A 25,808-nucleotide genomic window follows, 5' to 3' on the forward strand; every position below is an offset into this window, starting at 1 on the left:
CAGGTTGTTCCTCCTCCCTCTGTTTTCCTGGTCCTCAACGGCTGCATATAGTGAGTTGAGGTGGTTTTGGCATATCATGAGGCTATTAGCTGCCTCCGATTGGTGGCTGATGATGACCGCCTGATTATCTTCTAGGCCCTCCACTCTTCTGCCTATGTGGCGGACGTCCTCCTTGATGGAGGCTAAATCCAGGCTGATAGGGCCCAGGGCGTCTAATAAGGCTTCTTTAAGGTAGGAGCGGGATATGGGGAGGCTATCGGGGTCAGGAGAATCATCTCTTACCCCCTCAGATTCGGCCGTCTCTCTGGCTGCTCTGTTGTTGCCGCTCCTAGGAGTGCCGGGCGCCATCTTGGGCTCTCTATTCACAGCAGCAGCCGCTGCTTTCTTGAGAAACCGATCCATATCGCCAGGTTGACTGGCGAAACGAGCTTGATCGGCTTGGGCAGAAGGCTTTTGGTCACCAATCTTGACCATTCTAGCTATCAGTGAAGCAGTAAATCCAGGCTTTCAGGGTAAATCTGCAGGAGAGCAGCGCTTCACATGTCCGCTCTGTTTCGGCGCTAGCTCCGCCCCCCCTTGATCCACGCATTTTACCAACTCCAAAGTATCCATGTTGGTGTCCATGATGTTGATGACAGATGTCACCACATTAGCAAATATCGTTTGCTTCTCAGAATATTTTTTTAATATAGGGAGCAAAGCCTTTTAGAATGCACTCCTCCTTTGTTTCATCCTTTTTTTTCTGGAGATACTCAAGCACATGGTGGTCTATATGTGCACGAGTATCTCCAGACTCTGAGGAGCGTTGCCTCCCACCCCTTCTGACCCATGACCTAGGCTGGAGTGGCTCTCCGCTGGATGGCACATTTTCTGGTGGCTCGGGATTGGGGCCTCTTCTGTTAGCTCCTGGCATAGGGGCTCCTATGCCGGGATTCCTTGTCCCTCTGACAAATGGGCCGCTGGGGAGTGGGACCCTGCTGGCTCATCTGGGTTTGAGGAGGACTCGCCGGCAGCCTCTGGATGAAGGTTGTCCACAGTACTAAAAGGAGAATGACAAAGGTTTAAAGAGCATCAAAATAAACAAAAATGTGTATTTACAATATGTGCTTATTCACATATGTTCACAATTATATTGCATTATACAATAATAAAACGCAATTTAACTTACGTCCTTAGCTCCAGAACTGGAGAAAGAAACTGCAACTGAGCATTGTACAAATATGTTGTTTTTTTTTTAAGGGCACCGTCCCCTCAAATTGCATTTGTTCCCTGCGGTACTGGTCACGGCAGGACTGCCAACATGTTTTCAACGTAACATACAGTACATAACTTACTGCTCACTTATTGAAGTACACAAAATGCACACAAACTTATGACTGTAAATTCATTCCACATTATGGCACATAACTAGTTAATAATTTATAATGACAAGAACAGTTTGAACCTTTAAGGGTCCATTCACACGTCCACAGAATGGGTCCGCATCCGTTCCGCAAATTACGGAACGGGTGCGGACCCATTCATTTTTTAATGGGGCCGGAACGGATGCGGACAGCACACAGTGTGCTGTCCGCATCCGCATTTCCAGTTTGAAATAAGCTCTGCTGTGGCCTACTACACACTGCACCTGTCTTCAAAACGTTATTTACAAACTGAAAGCACATGGCTATTGTGGGCCTAGCCTAAGAATCTGCAGCACGGATCCGCAAAAAACGGATGAAATACGGTGGCGTTCAGTATTTTTTGCAGACCCATTGACTTGAAGGGAGCCACGGACAGTGATTTGCGGACAATAATAGGACAAGCACTACTTTTTTGCGGAACGGCCATGTGGACATACGGACACGGAATGCACACGGAGTGGTTTCAGGTTTTTTTTTTACAGACCCACTGAAGTGAATGGTTCCACATACGGTCCGCAAAAAAAGCGGAACGGACACGGAAAGAAAATACGTTCGTGTGCATGAGCCCTTATACTGAAGGAAAGGGGAACTATGGGCTGATGGGAGGTGAGGAAGATTTTCCCCTAAAATATATTACAAAGTTTTTTGTATTCACATGTACTACTAAATTATGAAAAAAAGAATGTACCGTATAACGATAAGTACACTCAGCTGGTAGCACATAGTACTCAAATGTCACCAGCACTTCCATAACTGTAAACTAACGCCCTGTTCTTAATTTTATTAACCACTTAATTACCGGAGTGTTTATCCCCCTTCCTTACCAGGCCAGTTTTTCAGTTATAACAATGCGTCTATCTAACTGCAGATAACTGATCAATTTCTGAGCCAGCCTACAAGTATTTGATATTATTTTTCTCAGAACAGTTTTCTTTTGTGCCATTAGATAATGGATATAATATTTAAAAAAAATGTAAGGAAAAACTGTGAAAATTATGAAAAAATATATTTTTCCTTTCTTATCAAATTTTTTTTCCTAACTATTACAAAAGGTTTTAAGATAAAACATTTCTAAAACCATTCCCGTACGCTTGTACCCTGAAAATGGCCGCTATTTATGCAACTTATGTACTGGCTGGGCTCGCCGCAAGACTTCAAAAGACTGAACCGCATTTTGGATTTTGGCGGCCGATTTTTTTATTGCTAATTCTACAGTATAGCACCGTACTGCCATAAAAATCGTGTACAGCGCCAAAACGCAACAAGCCCCTTCAAAGTGACTTTTTTAAAGTTATTCATCTTGAGGAATTTTGGACATTTTAAGTTTTTTTTTTATTATTTATTTTTTATTTAAGTGAATTAATCCCTTTCTGCCACAGTCAAGGCAAGAAGAGGTTAATTCCCAGCCTGCAAACTGCCATTTCATTTTAAAGCCAGCAGGTGGCGATCTTACATAAGAAAAAGTGCGCCCTGTCAGCTTTCTACTTCTTCAATGTAATACACGCTTGTAGCGGAGTGCTACAAGCGTGTATTACTGCCTGATCACTTCAGCTGGCCACAGCACATCTCCCCATGACCGTAGCTGTCTAATAACAGCGTGGTCACAGAGATCTGCGGCGTAATGGGCCGCCGGCAGATGGCGATGTAACCCGACGCTTTTATACGTCGGGTTACAGATAAGAGCCTACCGCCGCAACGTATAAAGTCATGCAGCGGTAGGCAAGTGGTTAAGCTCAGTTCTGTTAGGCTAAATTCACACATGATGGGTAATTTCCCATGCAGATTTGGCTGGGAATCCATGTTAAATCTGAGGCAAAATCCACTTGTATTTAATGCGGAGTGGCACCGCTGATTTTACCTTACTGCATTGCAAATAGAGGAGAAATCTGCCATGAAAAATCTGTGGCTATTCTGCACAAGCGTGAGTATGCCGCAGATTTAGAAATCCATAATAGGCTCTGCTTTTTGTGTGGATTGTTTCTACCACATCATGATGAAGGTTTGAAAACCTCACCCCCAGAATCTGCACCACTAATCCATTATGTGTGAAATAAGTCTTGGACAACCCGCACACGTTTTTTCCCCAGCAGATTCCCATGTGGAATAAAAAGTACCGTATTACAGTACCAGCAAAGTGTATGAGATTACACAAATCTCGTACACTTTGTGGATTTTTCCCTTGTGGAAATTGACCTGCATTGCGTTTTTCAAATTTTTATAGCATGACAGTTAGGCCCCTTTCACACGGGCGTTGCGGATTGGGGCCGGATGCGTTCAGGGTGCGTTCAGGGAAAATGGTGCGATTTTGACACTAAAACAAGTCAGTTTTCACTGCGATTGCGTTCCATGTTTGCGTTTTTTCCGCGCGGGTGCAAAACATTGTAATGCGTTTTGCACGCGCGTGAGAAAAATCGGCATGTTTGGTACCCAGACGCAAACCCGGACTTTTTCACAGAAGTTCGGGTTTGGGTTAGGTGTTGTGTAGATTTTATTATTTTCCCTTATAACATGGTTATAAGGGAAAATAATAGCATTCTTAATACAGAATGCATAGTACAATAGCGCTGGAGGGGTTAAAAAGAAAATAATAATAATATAACTCACCTTAATCCACTTGATCGCGCAGCCCGGCTTCTCTTCTGTCTCCTTCTTTGCTGTGCACAGGAATAGGACCTTTGATGACGTCACTGCGCTCATCACATGATCTTTTAACACGGTGGTGGATCATGTGATTGGACCATGTGATGAGCGCAGTGATGTCATCAAAGGTCCTATTCCTGTGCACAGCAAAGAAGGAGACAGAAGAGAAGCCGGGCTGCGCGATCAAGTGGATTAAGGTGAGTTATATTATTATTATTTTCTTTTTAACCCCTCCAGCGCTATTGTACTATGCATTCTATATTCAGAATGCTATTATTATTATCCCTTATAACCATGTTATAAGGGAAAATAATAATGATCGGGTCCCCATCCCGATCGTCTCCTAGCAACCGTGCGTGAAAATCGCACCGCATCCGCACTTGCTTGCGGATACTTGCTATTTTCACTCAGCCCCATTCACTTCTATGTAGCCTGCGTTGCGTGAAAAACGCAGAATATAGAACATGCTGCGATTTTCACGAAACGCACAAGTGATGCGTGAAAATCACCGCTCGTGTGCACAGCCCAATAGAAATGAATGCGTCCGGATTCAGTGTGGGTGCAATGCGTTCACGTCACGCATTGCACCCGCGCGGAAAACTCGCTCGTGTGAAAGGGGCCTTATGTTTGCGGTTTTAACTACAGATTTCACCCTTTTCAATGGAAGGGTGAGGTCTGCTGCAAAACCGCATCAAATCTGCACCAATATCAGCCTACAGAGGTAAGTCCAGTGTAAGGCCTAGTTCACACAAACGTTTTTTTTTGCGAGTGTACGGGCCGTTTTTTTTGTGTTCCGTATACGGTCCGTATACGGAACCATTCATTTCAATGGTTCCGCAAAAAAAACGTATGCATTCCATTTCCGTATTTCCGTTTTTCCGTTCCGTTGAAAGATAGAACATGTCCTATTATTGCCCGCAAATCACGTTCCGTGGCTCTATTCAAGTCAATGGGTCCGCCAAAAAAACGGAACACATACGGAAATGCATCCGTATGACTTCCATATCCGTTCCGTTTTTTGCGGAACCATCTATTGAAAATGTTATGCCCAGCCCAATTTTATCTATGTAATTACTGTATACTGTATATGCCATATGGAAAAACGGAACGGAAAAACGGAACAGAAACGGAAACACAACGGAACTCAAAAAATCGGAACAATGGATCAGTGAAAAACAGACAGCGAAACACAGAAAAAGACATAGGGTCGTGTGAACTAGGCCTAATTCGGAGTATGTCAGCTGACTGTCCTCTAATTCTAAAAGGATCCTGACCTCTGTATTTGCTTCATATAGGAGCAGTGTCTGTCATGGTGTTCGCTCTCCCATCATCCGTCATGGTCTAGATATATATGGAAAGTAATCGTCTAATTCTCTCATATAGGAGCAGTGAGGTTGTGCTTGCTGCAAGCAGCCATCCTAAATAAGACAGTGCAGGAGACTGTATATTTCTCTGCATGTGGAGTCTATATGTAGTGTCTCAGAGGCAGCCATGATCGCCAGATTGTCACTGGAGCCTAGAATTTATCATCCTCAGCCTTCCCTGTACTGACCTCCTGCTGAACTCGCACTGGACTTGTGGTGGGGTACATCAGTCTGTATGAGGCAGAGACGCAGTGTAAAGTACGGAGGAGAGACAGGTTAGCAGCCTGAGCTGCTGGTAAGGCAGGAGATGAATTTTCAGGTTGAATTTGCCGATAACGGTAAAGCTAAAAAGTAGTCAACAATAAAAAACAAAATATTAGCATGCAAGCATTGCTCAGAATTAGGGCTTATGCACACAAATTTATTTTCTTTCCGTGTCCGTTCCATTTTTTTTGCTGACCATATACGGAACCATTCATTTCAATGGCTCCGTAAAAAAAACGGAAGTTGCGGCAATTGCGGATGCGATTTTCACACAGCCCCATTCACTTCTATGGGGCCAGCGTTGCGTAAAAAACGCTAAATATGGAACATGCTGCGATTTTCACGCAAGTGATGCGTGAAAACCAACGCACATGTACAGAGCCCCATTGAAATGAATGGGTCCGGATTCCATGCAGGCGCAATGCGTTCGCATCACGCATGGCACCGGCGCGGAATACTCGCTCGTCTGCAAGGGGCCTAACAGCTTGTAATTTGGAGCAGACAGTCAATAAGACAGCACAGCTTGTGTGCATCCAAAGCAGAAGGTTGTTTAGTTAGTACTTAGTGATCCCTTGCTTCGCCAATGCCGCTATCTCAGCTGCACTCACACAGGACGCGGGCGCTTTCACTCGGGTCCCGACCAGATGTGTTTACTATTCCATAGATGAACAGGAAGAGCCTGCAGGCCGTGTGAGTGCCGCTGAGATAGCGGCATTGGTGGAGCGAGGGACAGGTAAGTACTAACTAAATAATCTTCCATCCACATGACAGTGCAAAGGACGGATTACCTAAAATGACCAGAGAACCCCTTTATTTATACATAATTAAAGGGGTTGTCCGACAAAAAAAAAAAATCGCCATTTTTCAAACCTGGTTCCTAATACTTTTTGCATGCAATTAAAATTTTATATAGCCAATGATTTATTCAATAAAATGTATTTGTATAGCGCCACCTGCTGTTTGTTCTTTTACTAATTTCTTTGTCCACCTCACTGAGGTGGACACACATGCTCAGGTTCATTCTTCAACTGCCACCGGTGGCGGCAGAAAGGACACGCATCCTTAGAAAGGACATGCCCCCTGTGCTGCCAGCTTGGAATAAATCTAGCAGAGAAATAAGAGCAATTAATGGAGATATCTCAGGTTCCATGTGAGGTAAGATTGTCTTGTATACGATATCTGATTTTCATTGTTTACATTAATCATGGGATAAGCTCTTTAATTATATATAAAAATGACATAGCAATCACACAAGAGTAGTTTTTTTAAACATAAGCTTCACTTTAAAAAATATCACTATCCATGCCTCAATGCATTCCCCCATAACAAAGGCACTGACAGCGCCCCATACAATTGACAGCCAAAATTAAATCATAGCAGTGATATCCACAGAACCCAGTAATAGGGGCTAGGCAGTGAAAAAACCCTAATGCCTGGTCCTGTCAATCATAATGCAAAGGGCACGGCAGTTGCACAGAGAGCAGAGCCTCTAGGTGTAATGGCAACGCCCCCGTTGCTCCTAGAGGCTCATTTGCATATATCAAAACTTCACTTTTCTCAGTAATGCGGGCACATATGAACATGGGACCAACTCAGATGTCTTCAGCTGCCAAGAGCACATGTAACATCAGCCAGTTTCATAGGTACAAATCTGCTGACAGATGCCCTTAGAAGGGTGAAAAAAAGCAAAATGGGTAAAAAAAAAATACCAAAACTCATTGCATTTTTTTTTGTCCACCAAAAAGGCCATAAAAAATACTATGGAAGCTTAAAAGAGACACTTGGGGTCATTAATCAAACTAGAACTGGCTGAGTTGCCCATAGCAACCAATCAGAATCCACCTTTTATTTTCCAAAGGAACTGTTCAAAATGAAAGGTGGAATCTGATTAGTTACTATGGGCAACTACCGTATTTTTCGCCCTATAAGACGCCCCTAGGTTTTTGGGGAGGAAAATAAGAAAAAAAATTTTTTTAACCAAAAGGTGTGCTTTTGGTGGGTTTGGAACTAATGGTGGTCTGTGGATGGCACTATTATGGGGGATCTGTGAAGGACACTGTTATGGGGAGATCTGTGAAGGACACTGTTATAGGGGATCTGTGGATGGCACTGTTATGGGGGATCTGTGGATGATGCACTGTTATGGGGGGTCTGTGACGGACACTGTTATGGGGATCTGTGGATGGCACTGTTATGGGGGATCTGTGGATGGCACTGTTATGGGGGATCTGGGGATGGCACTGTTATGGGGGGATCTGTGGATGACGCACTGTTATGGGGGTTCTGTGGATGACGCACTGTTATGGGGGATCTGTGGATGACACACTGTTATGGGGGATCTATGGATGACGCACTGTTATGGGGGGATCTGTGACGGACACTGTTATGGGGGATCTGTGGATGGCACTGTTATGGGGGATCTAGAGATGGCACTATTATGGGGGATCTGTGGATGACGCACTGTTATGGGGGGATCTGTGGATGACGCACTGTTATGGGGGATCTGTGGATGACGCACTGTTATGGGGGGATCTGTGACGGACACTGTTATGGGGGATCTGTGGATGGCACTGTTATGGGGGATCTGGGGATGGCACTGTTATGGGGGATCTGTGGATGACGCACTGTTATGGGGGATCTGTGGATGACGCACTGTTATGGGGGGATCTGTGGATGACGCACTGTTATGGGGGGATCTGTGGATGACGCACTGTTATGGGGGATCTGTGGATGACGCACTGTTATGGGGGATCTGTGGATGATGCACTGTTATGGGGGGTCTGTGACGGACACTGTTATGGGATCTGTGGATGGCACTGTTATGGGGGATCTGTGGATGGCACTGTTATGGGGGATCTGGGGATGGCACTGTTATGGGGGATCTGTGGATGACGCACTGTTATGGGGGTTCTGTGGATGACGCACTGTTATGGGGGATCTGTGGATGACACACTGTTATGGGGGATCTGTGGATGACGCACTGTTATGGGGGGATCTGTGGATGGCACTGTTATGGGGGATCTAGAGATGGCACTATTATGGGGGATCTGTGGATGACGCACTGTTATGGGGGATCTGTGACGGACACTGTTATGGGGGATCTGTGGATGGCACTGTTATGGGGGATCTAGAGATGGCACTATTATGGGGGGATCTGTGGATGGCACTGTTATGGGGGATCTAGAGATGGCACTATTATTGGGGGATCTGTGGATGGCACTGTTATGGGGGATCTGTGGATGACGCACTGTTATGGGGGATCTGTGGATGACGCACTGTTATGGGGGGATCTGTGGATGACGCACTGTTATGGGGGATCTGTGGATGACGCACAGTTATGGGGGGATCTGTGACGGACACTGTTATGGGGGGGATCTGTGAAGGATACTGTTACAGGGGGGATCTGTGTCTGACACTGTTATGGGGGATCTGTGGATGGCACTGTTATGGGGGATCTGTGGATGGCACTGTTATGGGGGATCTGTGGATGGCACTGTTATATATGTGTCATCCACAGACCCCCCCACCCCATAACAGTGCCATCCACAGATCCCCCATCCCATAACAGTGCCATCCACAGACCCCCCAGCCCATAACAGTGCCATCCACAGACCCCCCACCCCTTAACAGTGCCATCCACAGATGTCCCCCATAAAACTGCCATCCACAGATTTCCCCCCTTCCCCACCGCTCCAGTGCTGCAGTATACAAATATAAAATGTCTCATTCAATTAAAAGTGATTAAACATGCCCCCTCACTCCTAATATTACTGTACACCCTAACAGCTTCTGTACAACGCAGGCAGGCCGGGCGGCCAGCGCTTCACTCACTGACGTCACGTGCCTGCGCCGCCTGCTTCATTCATAAAGTAGGCGGCGCAGGCACGTGACATCAGGGAGTTACGCTGCCGCCCGCCCGGCCTGCCTGCATTCTACAGAAGCTGTTAGGGTGCACGGTAATATTAAAAGTGGGGGGGGGGGGGCATGTTTAATCACTTTTAATTGAATGAGACATTTTATATTTGTATACTGCAGCACTGGAGCGGCGGGGCTGGAGTACAGTGACTGCACCGGCCCCGCTGCAATTGCCGGCCCCCAGCTCCTCCTCCCAGTCCCTCCCCGCTCGCTCATACATCGCAGCCTGCGATGTAAAAATGTCAGCATTTGCCTCATAAGACACAGGGGCAATTTCCCCCCATTTTTTGGGGGGGGAAAAGTGCGTCTTATGGGGCGAAAAATACGGTAAGCCAGTTGTACTTTACACCAGTTTTAATAAATGACCCCAACTGTGTCTAAATAACCTAACTAAAATGTACCCATTAGGCCTCTTGCACCGTATGGCTTTTTCTGTATTTTGCAATCCGTTTCAGTAGTGTTTCTGCTTCCGTTTTGCAATTCCGTTTGGTTTCCGTTTTTTACGGATCGCAAACGGAAGCATACAATAATGTTTAAACAGTAAGTACATAAAAAAATTGGGCTGGGCATAAGATTTTCAATAGATAGTTCCGCAAAAACGGAACGGATACGGAAGACATACGGATGCATTCCGTATGCATTAAGGTTTTTTTTGCTGAACCATTGACTTGAATGGAGCCACGGAATATGATTTGCGGGCAATAATAGGACACGTTCTATCTTTAAACGGAAATACAGAAATTGAATTAATACGGAGTACCTTCCGTTGTTTTTGCGGACCCATTGAAGTGAATGGTTCAGAATATGGACCGCAAACGGAATCCGCAAAAACAGAACGGAAAAATAAAAGTTTGTGTGCAAGAGGCCTAACGCTGACAGCGGCAGTGCCATGTTCCATATCTGAGACAGAGTGTCCCCACAGCCTCAGTGCCCCCATACTAGAACCACATTGAACGCTGTGACCTCCTCTAGTCTCTGACAGCAGCGCTCCCAATTGTTTATGAGCAGCAGTGTGAATGCAGCCACAGGTCCAATATGACTTGAGGCTGCGGCCGCTGCAGCGCGCACCTCCGGCCAGCAGGTGGCGGTGCAGCGATACAGCGGAGGAGCGGGCTGGCTGTGCACAGTGGATGAGTACGGTGGATGGGGAAGTGAAGAGGATGAGGGCTGCTGGGGACGGATGAGCCCTGTCTCCTGCGATTTGGCAGCGGTGTATATATTTATATGTATGCTGTGGGCAGGTATATGGCGGGAGCAGAGCTGGGGGAGGGGGAGGATGGCGGCTCGCCATGTTTGTTTACCTTCTGCACAGGAGTCTGGTCGTCCACTGGTCTCACCACAACCCCAGCCTTTCCTATTGTGCAGTCTAGAGAGGGACCTGGTACTACACATCCCAGCATGCTTAGAGAGAAGATGCTGCATTAGGCCATGATGAAGACTCCTGCTGTGTCCCACAGGAATGTACTGAGACATGTAGCCCAGACAACTTGCAGTTGGCCAGGAATCTTGGGAGATCTGCCCATAGAAATCAGTGGAGTGACAGTTTTCATTGACTTTTGGATACTTGAACCGTGTGTCATGTGCGTTGGTAGAACTAAGACATAACGGCATGAATGAATCAAAGGCACAAGTGATGTAACCTCCATGTTCTTGAGTGGCGAGAGGAAGCAGGGGACCCCCCTTTATCCCAGTAGGTGGGTTCCTAGAGAAGTAGTCCTCACATGTCAGGCATTTGTGGCCTGTAAAGCTACTTGTACTGTTCAGCCGGAGTCTCCCTATAGGATGCAGTAGCAATCTAAGCGGCAGCGTATACATTATAACTAGAGATGAGCGAACGTCTGTTTTAAGTTCGGCGTCTAAAGTTCGGCTTCCGGTTAGCGGAGGATCCCGATATGGATTCCGAATTCCGTTGTGGTCTGTGGTAGCGGAATCAATAATGGCCATTATTGATTCCGCTACCACAGACCACAACGGAATTCGGAATCCATATCGGGATCCTCCGCTAACCGGAAGCCGAACTTTAGACGCCGAACTTAAACAGAAGTTCGCTCATCTCTAATTATAACATGATTTCTATCTTTTTTGTAACCCCCCCCCCCCCCCCCCCCCCAGGCAGGATCCACCCCCGAAAGATACGAAATGGTGCGATCATGTTCCGCTGCTAATTGTGTCAACCGCCAGACCGTGCTGACCAAGCGCAAGGGAATAACGTTTCACCGGTAAGTGACACGGACGCCTGGATTCTTGTGCTGGACCAGTGAGGATGTGAAGGTGTCATAAAGGTGGTGGGAGATCAGGTCTGATCAGAAGTGATCATCACGGTGACTTATGTCACAGTAAAACCTGTAGGGAAGAAGTCACACGACCATGTCAGAATACTTCCTGAACAACCATGGGAATCGGCAACGCTGCCATTTCTGATCCATCATCCTGTAATCATATATATATATATTTTTTTAAACTAGGTTTCCCAAAGAAGAGTCTCGGAGGACGCTGTGGGTGAATGCCGTGTCTCGCTCCCACACAGCTGTCGGCAGTGACTGGACGCCATCTGTTCACAGCTCTCTGTGCTCGCAGCACTTCCATGATAAGCAGTTTGACCGGACTGGACAGACCGTGCGACTGAGGGACTCTGCAGTCCCCGTAGTCTTCTCAACGCTTACTGCACCACAAGTGACGGTATGTCTAGTTCTTCCAGGGGTTGTGTAATTTACAGACTAAGTTTCATATACCCTACTTGGGAATTGACTCAGTAGAGAGGTTCCTCATCTCTTCACAAGAGTGGAGAGCTGTTACAAAGTGGACCTCTGGCTCTGGAGGACCTGTTCTGCATTACACACACAACCCATTGATTTTAATGGCCATTATGTAGTGCTTAATTTCTCCTGTGGTGGCGCCGTAGTAAAATTGAACACTTACTGCCAGGCTTTTCCACAGATAACAGCTGATCACTTGGGGGTCCCAGTATGGAGACACTTGGTGATAAGCTTATTGTCACAGGATCCTTCTAACATATAGAGTTTATTTAAAGTGGAGAACATACCCACAGGATGGGCGAGATGACTGATCACGGGAACGAAGATGGGCGAGTCCCCTGTGACGAAGGAGCAGTAGTGCAAATGTGAGACCATGGTTCACTTCTGTGGGATGGACTGTGTGCCACGCTTGGCTGTCTCCCTCAGCCCCTTTGGAGCTGGGATCATGCATGTGCACTACCTCTACGTTCACATAGGAGACTCGGGGACAGCAGTTCTCATGATACATGGGAGTGCCAGCTTTTGGACCCCAGCGGTCATACATTTATCACCTATCTTGTTACTAGGTGATAAGTTTTAAGTTAGGACCCCTTTAACCCATTAGTGACCACCAATACGACTTTTTACGGCGCAGCGGCCCAGTTCAAGTGCTGCATGAGTCTCCCGTGCAGCAGAGAGCGGGGGAACGGCTGTAACATGTGAGCCACGCTCCTGCTCTAATGGCCCTGACCGTCAGAGCACTGATCCAGGCTTTTTTACCTCTCATATATGTGCTGCGGGTGGTTAGGCTAGTTTCTCTGCGGCTTGAATTCCGGCAAAGAATAGCCTGCTGGAATTGTTAGGATCCGGCACTTCTGGATACAAACAGAATTTCCACCAGCCCCCTTAAGTATAATGGGATCCAGCAAAATGCGGAGAATCGTCAGGGACACAAACCGATGCGTGCTGCCGGGTTAGGCGGACAGATCTACGCGCCACAGGTGTGAAATTAACCTATCAGAGGGAACGGACTCCCTTTTTCTCCTATCGGCAACCCGCAATCTAATTTGTGGTGTTAGAGCAGGCAGGCCAGGGCCTAGTGAAGCCCCAGGCCTTCCTCTAGTGTGTCCTAGCTGCTGGTGAATGTCAGTATAGCACTGACAATAAGATACATTGCACTACAGGCATAATGCAATGTGTTTTAGAGGCGATCAAAAGTTCACCTATTATATTCCCCTCCTCCACATATTTGGTATCACTGCACTACACAATTATCATGAAGTTTATCCCGTATGGTGAATGCTGTAAACAGAACAACCCCTCCCCCCCCCCCCAAAAAAGGGGGGGTATTGTACAAAAGTAATAATACATAAAAAACTGTATATTTAGTATTTCTGTAATCATACTGACCCAGACAGTAAACATATTGTATTATTTATACCAAAAATGAAAGTCAAAAAATTTATAACGTAAAAACTCAGTTAGTAAGTTGTGTGTGCCCCAAAATGGCACCATTGAAAACTACAACTTGTCCCGCAACAAGCCCTCACACGGTACATTGACAGAAAAAATGAAAATGTTATAGCTCTTGGAAGGCGACGAAAAAAAATAAAAATTGCCCTGGTCATTAAGGGCCAAAACAGGCTTTTACTAAGCGGTTAATAGAGGAAGTCCCCTCGTTTATTTCCCTCATCTATTAGCCAGAGCGCAGAGCAGCCCCATTCACTTCAATAGGGCTGAGTTGCAACTAGGCCATGTGACCAATGTATAGTGACGTCACATGGCCTAGGAAGAGGCCGCTGTGCTCATTGAGCGCCTGCCCTCTTCTAACAGCTGATCTTCGGGGGTCCCGGGTAGTCCTGAGGATAGGTCATCAATATATATTACCAAATAACTCCATTAATGTACAGTGGCATGGATGTACAGTCAGGTCCATAAATATTGGGACATTGACACAATTCTAACATTTTGGGCTCTATACACCACCACAATGGATTTCAAATGAAACAAACAAGATGTGCTTTAACTGCAGACTATCAGCTTTAATTTGACGGTATTTACATCCAAATCAGGTGAACGGTGCAGGAATTACAACAGTTTTCATATGTGCCTCCTACTTGTTAAGGAACCAAAAGTAATGGGACAATTGGCTTCTCAGCTGTTCCATGGCCAGGTATGTGTTATTCCCAATTATTATCCCAATTACAATGAGCAGATAAAAGGTCCAGAGTTCATTTCAAGTGTGCTATTTGCATTTGGAATCTGTTGCTGTCAACTCTCAAGATGAGATCCAAAGAGCTGTCACTATCAGTGAAGCAAGCCATTATTAGGCTGAAAAAACAAAACAAACCCATCAGAGAGATAGCAAAAACATTAGGCGTGGCCAAAACAACTGTTTGGAACATCCTTAAAAAGAAGGAAAGCATCGGTGAGCTCAGCAACACCAAAAGACCTGGAAGACCACAGAAAACAACTGTGGTGGATGAGCAAAGAATTCTTTCCCTGGTGAAGAAAACACCCTTCACAACAGTTGGCCAGATCAAGAACACTCTCCAGGAGGTAGGTGTATGTGTGTCAAAGTCAACAATCAAGAGAAGACTTCACCAGAGTGAATACAGAGGGTTCCCCACAAGATGTTAACCATTGGTGAGCCTCAAAAACAGGAAGGCTAGATTAGCGTTTGCCAAACGACATCTAAAAATGCCTTCACAGTTCTGGAACAACATCCTATGGACAGATGAGACCAAGATCAACTTGTACCAGAGTGATGAGAAGAGTATGGAGAAGGAAAGGAACTGCTCATGATCCTAAGCATACCACCTCATCAGTGAAGCATGGTGGTGGTAGTGTCATGGCGTGGGCATGTATGGCTGCCAATGGAACTGATTCTCTTGTATTTATTGATGATGTGACTGCTGACAATAGCAGCAGGATGAATTCTGAAGTGTTTCGGGCAATATTATCTGCTCATATTCAGCCAAATGCTTAAGAACTCATTGGACGGTGCTTCACAGTGTAGATGGACAATGACCCAAAGCATACTGCAAAAGCAACCAAAGAGTTTTTTAAGGGAAAGAAGTGGAATGTTATGCAATGGCCAAGTCAATCACCTGACCTGAATCCGACTGAGCATTCATTTCACTTGCTGAAGACAAAACTGAAGGGAAAATGCCCCAAGAACAAGCAGGAACTGAAGACAGTAGCAGTAGAGGCCTGGCAGAGCATCACCAGGGATAAAACCCAGAATCTGGTGATGTCTATGCGTTCCAGACTTCAGGCTGTAATTGACTGTGAAGGATTTGCAACCAAGTATTAAAAGTGAAAGTTTGATTTATGATTATTATTCTGTTCCATTACTTTTGGTTCCTTAACAAGTGGGAGGCACATATGCAAACTGTTGTAATTCCTGCACCGCTCACCGGATTTGGATGTAAATACCCTCAAATTAAAACTGACAGTCTGCAGTTAAAGGACATCTTGTTCATTTCATTTGAAATCCATTGTGGTGGTGTATAGAGCCAAAAATTTTAGAATTGTGTCAATGTCCCAATATTTATGGACCTGACTGTATATACCTGCATAGTAGACACTGCCTCCTAGTGGCAAAATAATAGAATGAGAAAATGTGTCAGTCAGCAGGGAGTTTCTAGGTCTTGCTTGCTTAGAGGGCATCTGTCGGCAGATTTGTACCTATGAAACCGGCTGACCTGTTACATGTGCACTTGGCAGCTGAAGGCATCTGTGTTGGCATATGTACCCACATTGCTGAGAAAAGTGATGTTTTAATATCTGCAAATGAGCCTCTAGGACTGTGATGGCTAACCTCCGGCACTCCAACTGTGGTAAAAATAGAACTCCCAAGATGTACACTTCCTTGGCTGTTCTCAGAACTCCATATAAATGAATGGAGCATGCTGGGAGTTGTAGTTTCACCACAGCTGGAGTGCCAGAGGTTAGCCATCACTGCTCTAGGAGCAACGGGGGCATTGCCATTACTTCTAGAGGCTCTGCTCTCTCTGCAACTGCTGCGTCCTCTGCACTTTGATAGGGCCAGAAATTGTAAATGTTATCACACCTGGCCTTGTCAATCAAAGTGCAGAGGGTGCAGCAGTTGCAGAGAGAGCGGAGCCTCTAGGTGTAACAGCAACACCTCCATTGCTCCTAAAGGCTCATTTCCATATATTAAAACGTAACTTTTCTCAGCAATGCGGGCACATATAAACATGGGACCAGCGCAGATGCCTTCAGCTGCCAAGTGCACATGTAACAGGTCAGCCAGTTTCATAGGTACAAATCTGCTGACAGATGACCTTTTAAAGGGGTTGTCAAGAGTTTAAGTGATGGCCTATCCTCAGGATAGGCCATCACTAACTTTAGAGGGTGTCTGATATGCCGCACTCCTGCTGATCAGCTGGAAGCTCTGTTCGATGGAAGTCGGCGCGTCGGATCCCGCCAATTAGTTAATGATAGCCTATCTTGAGGATAGGCCATCACATAAAAGACCTCTGGCAACCCCTTTAATGTTTTACTACATCTGCTACTTTTGTTTACATATATCCTCCAACTTTTGGGTTCTAGATGCCTCGTCACTGCTCCGCTCTTGGCTGCACCACCCGAGATTCTCGACAGACAAGAGACGAGAACATCTCTTTCCACAGGTCTGCTCCAAGTACTTATTTTATGCTAATGAAAAACCTTTCAACTGGCTATACATGCAAGAAGATAGTTGGCCAAATTATGACCACTGCAGCCGACCATCATTTGGAAATGATACACAAATGATCTTTTGCAGAGGCTGAAATGGTTGGCCCACTGGAACTTTTCAGCCACTGTCAGCTGAAACTAGACATGTATGGCCAATTACCGCTAATTATTCACTACTCTGCGCATGTATGCTCAGCTTTAGGCCTCTTGCACACGGCCGTTGTGCTCCTGTGGCCGTATTGCGGGCCGCATACGGCGGTTCCACAATACACGGGGCACCGGCCGTGTGCATTCTGTATTACAGATGCGGACCCATTCACTTGAATGGGTCCGCAAATCTGGGGATGCGGTGCGGAACGGAAGCACGGAACCCCACGGAAGCACTACGGAGTGCTTCCGTTCCGCAGAAGAATAGAATTTGTTCTATCTTTTTGCGGAACGGACGGATCACTGACCTATTCAAGTTAAATGGGTCTGGATCCGTTCCAGCCGCCGCACGGACGTTGCCCGTGCATTGGGGCCCGCAAATTGCGGTCCCCAATGCACGGAATGGAACCACATTGGCTGTGTGCAAGAGGCCTTAGGCTGGTTTCACATGAGCGAGTGTCACGCTCTGGACTCGCAGAGTGAGTATAAGACAGCTCCCGTCCTGACCTCCCAGCCATGCTGGCGTCGCATAGCATTATATTGATCTATGATTCTATGTAACCCTTACAGTTCTGGAATGTATTGTTTAACACTGACAGCATTAAAGAGGGTCTCTGTGTTGATATGTATTTAGTATCACTGTGATCGTAAAGATACTGTATTATTCATGCCGAGAAATGAACATCACAAACTTTATAACATAAAAACTCAGTGGCAGAATTGCAGTTTTTTCCCGTCTTCCCCCAGAAAGAGTTAACTTTTATTAACAGCACCATTGTGTACCTCAAAAGGTACCTCTTACTGATGAGATCTTAGATCACAGCCCAAATTTCGACTGCATGTAAACGTACTGAGTTTCAGCGCCTCCACTGCTAAATCATTTTCCTAACCATTTCTTAGTTGGTGTAGAATTCAGTGGCAGACATTTAAGGGCTTTGTGTCCCAAGACCTGGACCCTATTACTTCGCTCTCCATTCATTTCAGTAGTGCTTCTGAAATTTCCCAGCGTGCTGACCTTGCTATTGAAGTGAATAGAGATTGCTTTGCATGCCTGGGCACATCTCCATTTTCAGCCGGACACTGTTCTTGTGATTGGAGCGGCTAACAGAGGTGGAACCTGCATCTATCTGACATTTTACCATTGATATGGGACCAAATACTTACAAGGTTTTCTCCCCTGCCATCACAATGTATGTCCAGTATAGAGACATCACCACCAAGCGTTCATGTGACATAGTCCCAACGTCCCTGACTTCTGCCACAAATCATGCACTTGTAGTGTAGACGTAAGGCCCCTTTCACCACGGGCGAGAATTCCATTGCAGGTGCAATGCGTGAGGTGAACGCTACATTGCACCCACACTGAATCCGGACCCATTCACTCCAATAGGGCTGTGCACATGAGCTGTGATTTTCACGCATCACTTGTGCGTTGCGTGAAAATCGCAGCATGCTCTATATTGTGCGTTTTTCACGCAACGCAGGCCCCATAGAAGTGAATGGAGGCTGCGTGAAAATCGCATGCATCCGCAAGCAAGATGCGATTTTTCATGCATGGTTGCTAGGTGACGATCGGGATGGGGACCCGATCTTTATTATTTTCCCTTATAATATGGTTATAAGGAAAATAATAGCATTCGTAATACAGAATGCTAAGTAAAATAAGGGATGGAGGGGTTAAAAAAATAATAAAAAAATAAAAATTAAACTCACATCATCCACTTGCTTGCGCAGTCGGGCTCGTCTTCTTTCTTCTTCTTTGAGACCTGGGAGGAAAAGGACTATGGTGATGGACCATGTGATGAGCGCAGAGTGTGTCACCAAAGGTCCTTTTCTCCCAGGTCTCAAAGAAGAAGAAGAAGACGAGCGGGGCTGTGCAAGCAAATGGATGAGGTGAGTTTAATTATTTTTTTTAACCCATTCCATCCCTAATTTTACTTAGCATTCTGTATTAAGAATGCAATTATTTTCCCTTATAACCATGTTATAAGGGAAATAATAAAATCTACACAACACGATCCCAAACCCGAACTTCTGATGCAGAAGTCCGGGTTCGTGTCTGGGTACCAAACATGCTGATTTTTCTCACGCGCGAGCCAAAAAACTCATTAAAAACGCTTTGCACTCGTGCAGAAAAATTGCGTATTTCCCCGCAAGCCCGTGTGAACCCAGCCTAAGGCTTTTAACAGTAGTGAGCACAGAATACAATATCTTACATTGTTGTGGGCAGAGGGGTCAGAAAACCCCTTAAAGGGATTAAGTTATAACATAACCTCCCCAGTAGCCGAATAAAAGAACAATCCGGTTGTCACCTCGACGTGACATATTATACAAAATGTGATCACTGCCGCCAATTACTGTCCTCAGCAAATACGGTACAAGTCCAGTGATTAAGGACTAAGTAGTAAGTTCTTATTATCATTTGGGGAACTTTATTTATTTGTTGTACCTTGGACAAAACCTTTAAAAGGGTTGCTAGAATCAGAAAAACATGGTGCTTTCTTCAAAATATGACACCATAACTGTGCAGCTCCATTCACTTCCATGGAACTAAGCTTGCAATACCAGACACAACCCATGGACAGGTGTAGCACTGTTTCTGGAAGAAAGCAGACATGTTTTTCTATTTCTGGGCATCTCCTTTACCTTTTGATTACTGTCACACGACTTTGTACGTTGTGGCGGTAAGGTTATAAACTGTAACCCCACGTACAGAAGCACTGGGTTACATTGAGATCTGCCGCCGCCCTATGGCGCTTCCGACAGCTGCGTTCACGGTCTCTGCGTGGCATCGTTGTAGCATTAGAAATGTATGGTCTTGAAATAGTCAGTAATAGAAAAAGATTGATAGAAAGGAAACTTTGTTTTTATATTTGTCATCTAATGGCATAAAACAAAGGTCTAAGTTCCCTTGAATTTGAATACCCAATACATGTAGGTTTCCTCAGAAGTCAATTATTTATTTGCAGTTGGATAGGACCATCGCCAAATCTGAAACGTTGGCCTGGTAAGGAAGGGGGGGCGGGGGGCACTCTGGTAATAAAGCAGTTAACAATACTCTATATATCAGATTTGTAAAAATGTATGCTTTTCTTTGTTACAAGGCTTCCAAGGAAGGAAGACCATAGACGGAGCCTGTGGATTGCAAACTGCAGAAAGAAGAGACCCCCATCGGCCTTGGGCTTTGGGACCCTTCTTCTGACTATGTTTATTTCTGCTCCAAACACTTTGAGAAGAGCTGCTTTGAAGCCGTTGGCATCAGGTAGGCGTTTCTGAGCTTCCTCCTGTAATAATGGAGGTTATTTAAAACATGACCTTGGAGGGTGATTTCAGGAGGCCGGCAATAATGCAGCGTTCCTTACTCCTATTTGATGTACTTAACGTATTGATCCTATTGTTCACCATTTTCCCATTGCACTCACTGAAGCACCGGACCTGTTGTCCTTTTCACACTGAGCCTACAAGTGTGTAGACACGCAGGGGAAGAATTTCACAAGCTTTCATATAATGAACAGTCTATTCCTCTGTATTACAGGGATACCATCGTCTGAAGGAGACGCTGTGCCAACGATATTTTGCCCTCATCAAAACTGCAGAGGACAGAAAAACTCCGAGCACAGAAAAAGAAAAATTCCAAGGTCACAAAAACAAAAGTAATGAGGAAAAAGTGAGTGTGAAATATCCAGGTGGTCTCTCCATGAGAAGACAGTCGTCACGTTCAGGAAGTTCCTCGTTCTCTTATGTTATTAGGGGTTATAATTGTTCTGTCTTTGCTGAATTGGAAATCGACTCTCTTATACCGGCCGATTAAAACAGTTAGTAATCCACACCGCCATAATAATCTGACGAATTACCGTCATCAGGAGCAACGCTAATAAACCAAGTGCAGTGACAAATAGGCTTAAAGGGAACCTGTTACCTCGAAATGCAGATTGATATATAGTTTTATGAGAACCGCTCCGTTAAACTTGGATTCTATTCACATAAATCTCTCTTTTTCTGGACTCTGCAGCCATCTTATCAATAAACGATGGCACTCCATGTAAGTGTACTATACATAGATAACTGTCAGTCACTGATAGGTTGTGCATGGGGTTGTATGGATTTTACCTTCCCCAAGATGGGCCATCACTAGTTGATTAGCAGGGGTCCGACACCCAGCACCACTGCAATCAGCTGTTGGGTGCATCTTCATTGCTGGGAGATGGCATTGGAACTACCACCGCTCCATCATCCTTGTGGTGGGCAATACGGTGAAAATAATTGGGAGCAGCTCTGTAATGACAGGCAGCTCTGTCCACTGTAAAGTTGATGGAGCTGTTAGGCCATCACTTAGTAAAGCCCAGACAACCCACTTTAAAGTTATAAAATACAAGTTTTGCTGAAATCCCCTTTCCCACAAAACTGTGGCGGTTATTTATTAAACAGAAATACACCTAAATTAGGTGTATTTCTGATGCCGTTTGCAGTGTAAAGGTCCTTTGCGTCGCAATCTGCGACTTTTCTTCACTCTAGCCAGGTTTAAAGAGTGGCGTGGTGAGGAAGAGGACAGGCCGGCCAGGCCCTGTCTCATTACCATTTTCTATGCCTGTTTTTGGTGTAGAAAATGGTCTAAATGTAAGACTGCTAGGAAGCTGTCCTACATTTTAGAAGTGGCGGTGGATCTGTCAAAGTTATGTAAGGGGCCAGTGCCTCTTCATAACTGTCAGATCACCTCCAGGTATAGGGCTTATTAAGAGTCTAAAATGCCGGTCTTAATAAATGTGCCCCTATATATGAGTGTTCAGCTCCCCTGCTCTATAACATGCTGCCTGCAGATTGCAATGCATTTTGTGGCGACAAGGTTCTCTTTAACTCTCCTGAAGCAAATGCTGTCTTTGCTCTGTAAATCGATGTCTCTGCTCTGCAGAAGTAACACTTTTCATGATTATGCAAATTTTGTAATTTTATGCACCAAGGGCATTGCTGTGTACAGGTCATGAAACATCTCCTTGTTCAGCCACCAGCCCCTCCAGGCTAGCATAAAGGCCCCTTTACACTGACAGATGAGGATGACGATTGTCGGGAAGGAAGCGTTCCTTCCTGACAATCACTTGCTCATCCATGGAAGAGACCGCTTCACAGTATGGGGAGGAGCGATCGCTAATGCCATCGCTTGTCCCCATACAAAATCATTGTTTCCTGATGTAAAGATGCCACAGATTACCCAGTAAATAAGCAAAATCGCTCATTCACAGAAGTAATAGGATCATTGGTGCGGACATCTAAATCATCGTTTGTCGCCAGCAGATTATGGGTTCTAACAGCACTCTGCTGCCGGCAAAATGAAATGATTTAGGTGTCCGCACCAAATGATCCTATTACCCAGTGAACGAGCGTTTCACTCATTTATCGGGTAATCAGCGGCACCTTTACTCTGGCAGAGTACTAAACGTCACTAACTAGCGTTCATATGAATGGAAGTTAGCAATAATCTCCCCAAACATCGGGCAGTGTAAATGGACCCTTTAGATACTTCATCTTGTCTCGCCCTGTCTTCTCGTGTAGATTCTGTACAACTACACAATGGCGCATGTGCAGTGGAGTCCGGAGTCTCTGCTGGGTTTGAAAGCAGGTCTGCTGCGCTGATTGTGCACAGAAGAATATCTAATGCTTGGCCTGGGTGGCGGAAGGAGGGGATCTTTCATACACCAAGGGTTGCAATCATTAAAAGTGTTATTTTCAAAGCAAAGACAGCCTTTTCTTTAGGTTAGCTAAGCTGTTTGTCATGCTGCTCATGATGGCAGACTCCCCTTTAATAGAATTTATTTATTGTGAAATGTAGAAAAAACCAAAGCCAGTGACAGAAATAGCTTTTTGCTATATTAATCCTGCAAATAAAATATACATATACAATTTTTTTTTTATTTCAAAATTCAAAACAATTCATGGCTCGCAGGCCTGTTTCTTTGAGAACGGCAAGTTGTATCCTATTCCATCGTGCGCGACGTTTCGGGAGGGCGTGACCCCTGAAACGTTGCGCGCGATGAAACAGGATGCAACTTGGGGTTCTCAAAGAAACAGGCCTGCGAGCCATGAATCGTTTTTAATTTTGAAATAAAGGATGGAAAGTGCTGATTGTACTTCATAAGAGTGAGTAGCATCTATTTCTCACCTATAAATGTATATGAAGAATAATATACATCTGAATTGTATATAAAGACTGTGAATACTGAGTCTGAGTGAGACTCTAAGTCAGACCGTGGTGGATAACACGTGGGATTAGTTTGATTGCATACTGAGATTGGTGCAGTAAAGGGGTTCTGCAGTTTGTTTAAAGTGATGATCTATCCTCTGGATAGATCATCGGCTTCTGATCGGCGGGGGTCCGACACCCGGGACCCCCGCCGGTCAGCTGTTTGAGAAGGCAGCGGCGCTCCAGCAGCGCCGCGGCCTTCTCACTGTTTACCGCTGGCCCAGTGACGTTGCGACTAGTATCACTGGCCTGGGCGCGGCTAAGCTCCGTTCACTTGAATGGAGCTTAGCCCCGCCCAGGCCAGTTGATACAAGTCGTGACGTCACTGGGCCTGCGGTAAACAGTGAGAAGGCCGCGGCGCTGCTGGAGCGCCGCTGCCTTCTCAAACAGCTGACCGGCGGGGGTCCCGGGTGTCGGACCCCCGCCGATCAGAAGCCGATGATCTATCCAGAGGATAGATCATCACTTTAAACAAACTGCAGAACCCTTTAAATATTTAAATTTTTACTCATTTTGCCCCTTATATATAAAAAAAATTATGGACAGCCCCTTTTAAAGCTCATGGTGTTGTGGGATCACTTTGCTGTCTGTGATTTGGACTGCCTCACTCTGTAGTTTTCACTAATCCTTCTTTCCTCCATAGAGACTTACTGGTAAACAGTAACACAGCCCCAGCAGAGAGCGCCAATCCTTCAGACAACCAGAGTTTGGATAGCGGGAGGTTTGACAATGTACCCACAACAGATCTGGTACACTTTCATGGACTTTGCCCGGAAAACATTGATATTCCAGGAGATGCAGCTCCAGCTGAAGGAGCCTTGGCCACCACTGTGGACCACCAGATGCATCCAGAGGCGGCACTGGAAGACTTAGAGGTTTCATCAGCAGTTAATGGGCCACTATCAGACTTAGAACTGGCACATGTACGAGAGGAGATGTCTGCTGAAATGTCTCTAAACACAGAATCAAGCAAACCCTCGGAGGACAAAACTCCTCGGCCGGTGTCTCCCTCCACGTACATGATGCGCATCCCACAGCCGCCAGGAGCTTACATACAGAATGAGCATAGTTACCATGTGGGAAATGCGCTGTTATGGAAGCGAAGAGCAGAGGCTGCTCTAGAGGCTCTGAGCAAAGTTCAGAGGCAGCTGGAGGCTTGTAGGAGGCGTGAACAGCGGCTCCGTCTGCGGATCTCTGCTTTACAGCAAGAGCATATGCGGGAGCGGCGCGCACAGTCTGACGTCAGAGAGAAGCTAAAGGAGCATCTTCAAGTGTTTGAACTCCAGCTCATTAATGACTTTGTGTAGAAGCAGGGGTCAGTAACCTCTGGTACGTCAGCTCTTGTGAAACTACAACCCCCAGCATGCACACTTGCTCAGCTGTTCTTGAAACTCTCTTAGTAGTAAATGGAGCATGCTGGGAGTTGTAGCTTCACAGCAGCTGGAGTACCGGTGGTTGCAGACCTCAGGCGTAGAGTGTCTGTTGTGAGTCAGATGGGCAGGGGTCCAATGTTCTGAATAGCCCTCTTCCCTATTACCATACATTGTCCCCACAATGTATCAGTTTAAAAGGAACCTACATTTTTACTGAAAGCACAGAAGTTGCAGCAGTGCTTCTCAGAGCACTCTGCAGCTCTCGCTTGCATCGGCTATGCTCTACTTTTCCAGCGTGCACAGTACGGATCCTATATCCTTTCTATAGAGCCAGCATGCAGAGTACGGATCCTTTATCCTTTCTATAGAGCCAGCATGCAGAGTACGGATCCTATATCCTTTCTATTCTTTCTATAGAGCCAGCATGCAGAGTACGGATCCTATATCATTTCTATGGAACCTGCGTGCACAGTACGGATCCTATATGCTTTCTATAGAGCCATACTCTGTGTGTTGGAAAACAAAGCAGAGCCGATGCAAGCCAAAGGTGTAGCTCACTTTGAGAAGCTCTGCTACACCTTCCATGCTTTCAGTAAATGTTTAGGTCCCCTTTAAAGGTACCCTGTCATGTTGCATATGGTGTCTGAGCTGCAGGCAGCGTGTTATAAAGCAGGAGGAGCGGAGCAGATTGAAATATAGTTTTGTGGAAAAAGATTCAGTGTAAGTTTTATTTAATCCAAATTTGTGCTCTTTCTGGGCTGTGAAGTCAAGGAGGCGACGGACCTATCAGCTGTTGACCGTCTTCCCTCTATGACTTTGTAAAGATAGCTGGGATCTTGAGGAGGAATTAAAAGATATGCAGCGTTTCATTACAGAAATTATTAAGCTTCGTTCACATAAGAATGCACAAGCCCTTCAAAGATTTGTTTCCATTTGGCGATGGTGAATACTGCAGCCCGACCATGGACTTACCTTTTTATGGTTTTTTTTTTGGTTTTTTTCTCTGTTTCCCCGACGCTCCTCTGTGC

General features: G+C 45.6%; 1 protein-coding gene across 1 annotated transcript; it reads left to right on the forward strand.

Annotated features, from left to right (window-relative positions):
- Positions 1-10,737: 10,737 nt before the first annotated feature.
- On the forward strand, positions 10,738-25,494 carry THAP7 (THAP domain containing 7). The gene is given in 10 exon segments (XM_040430071.1): positions 10,738-10,796; positions 11,699-11,805; positions 12,052-12,265; positions 16,900-16,979; positions 20,277-20,331; positions 20,334-20,434; position 20,525; positions 20,708-20,748; positions 20,750-20,839; positions 24,051-25,494. Coding segments are annotated over 10 exon segments (1,383 nt in total). The 5' UTR covers positions 10,738-10,766; the 3' UTR covers positions 24,715-25,494.
- Positions 25,495-25,808: the final 314 nt, after the last annotated feature.

The sequence above is a fragment of the Bufo bufo genome, chromosome 1, assembly GCF_905171765.1.
Source record: "Bufo bufo chromosome 1, aBufBuf1.1, whole genome shotgun sequence".
Taxonomy (NCBI): Eukaryota; Metazoa; Chordata; class Amphibia; order Anura; family Bufonidae; genus Bufo; species Bufo bufo.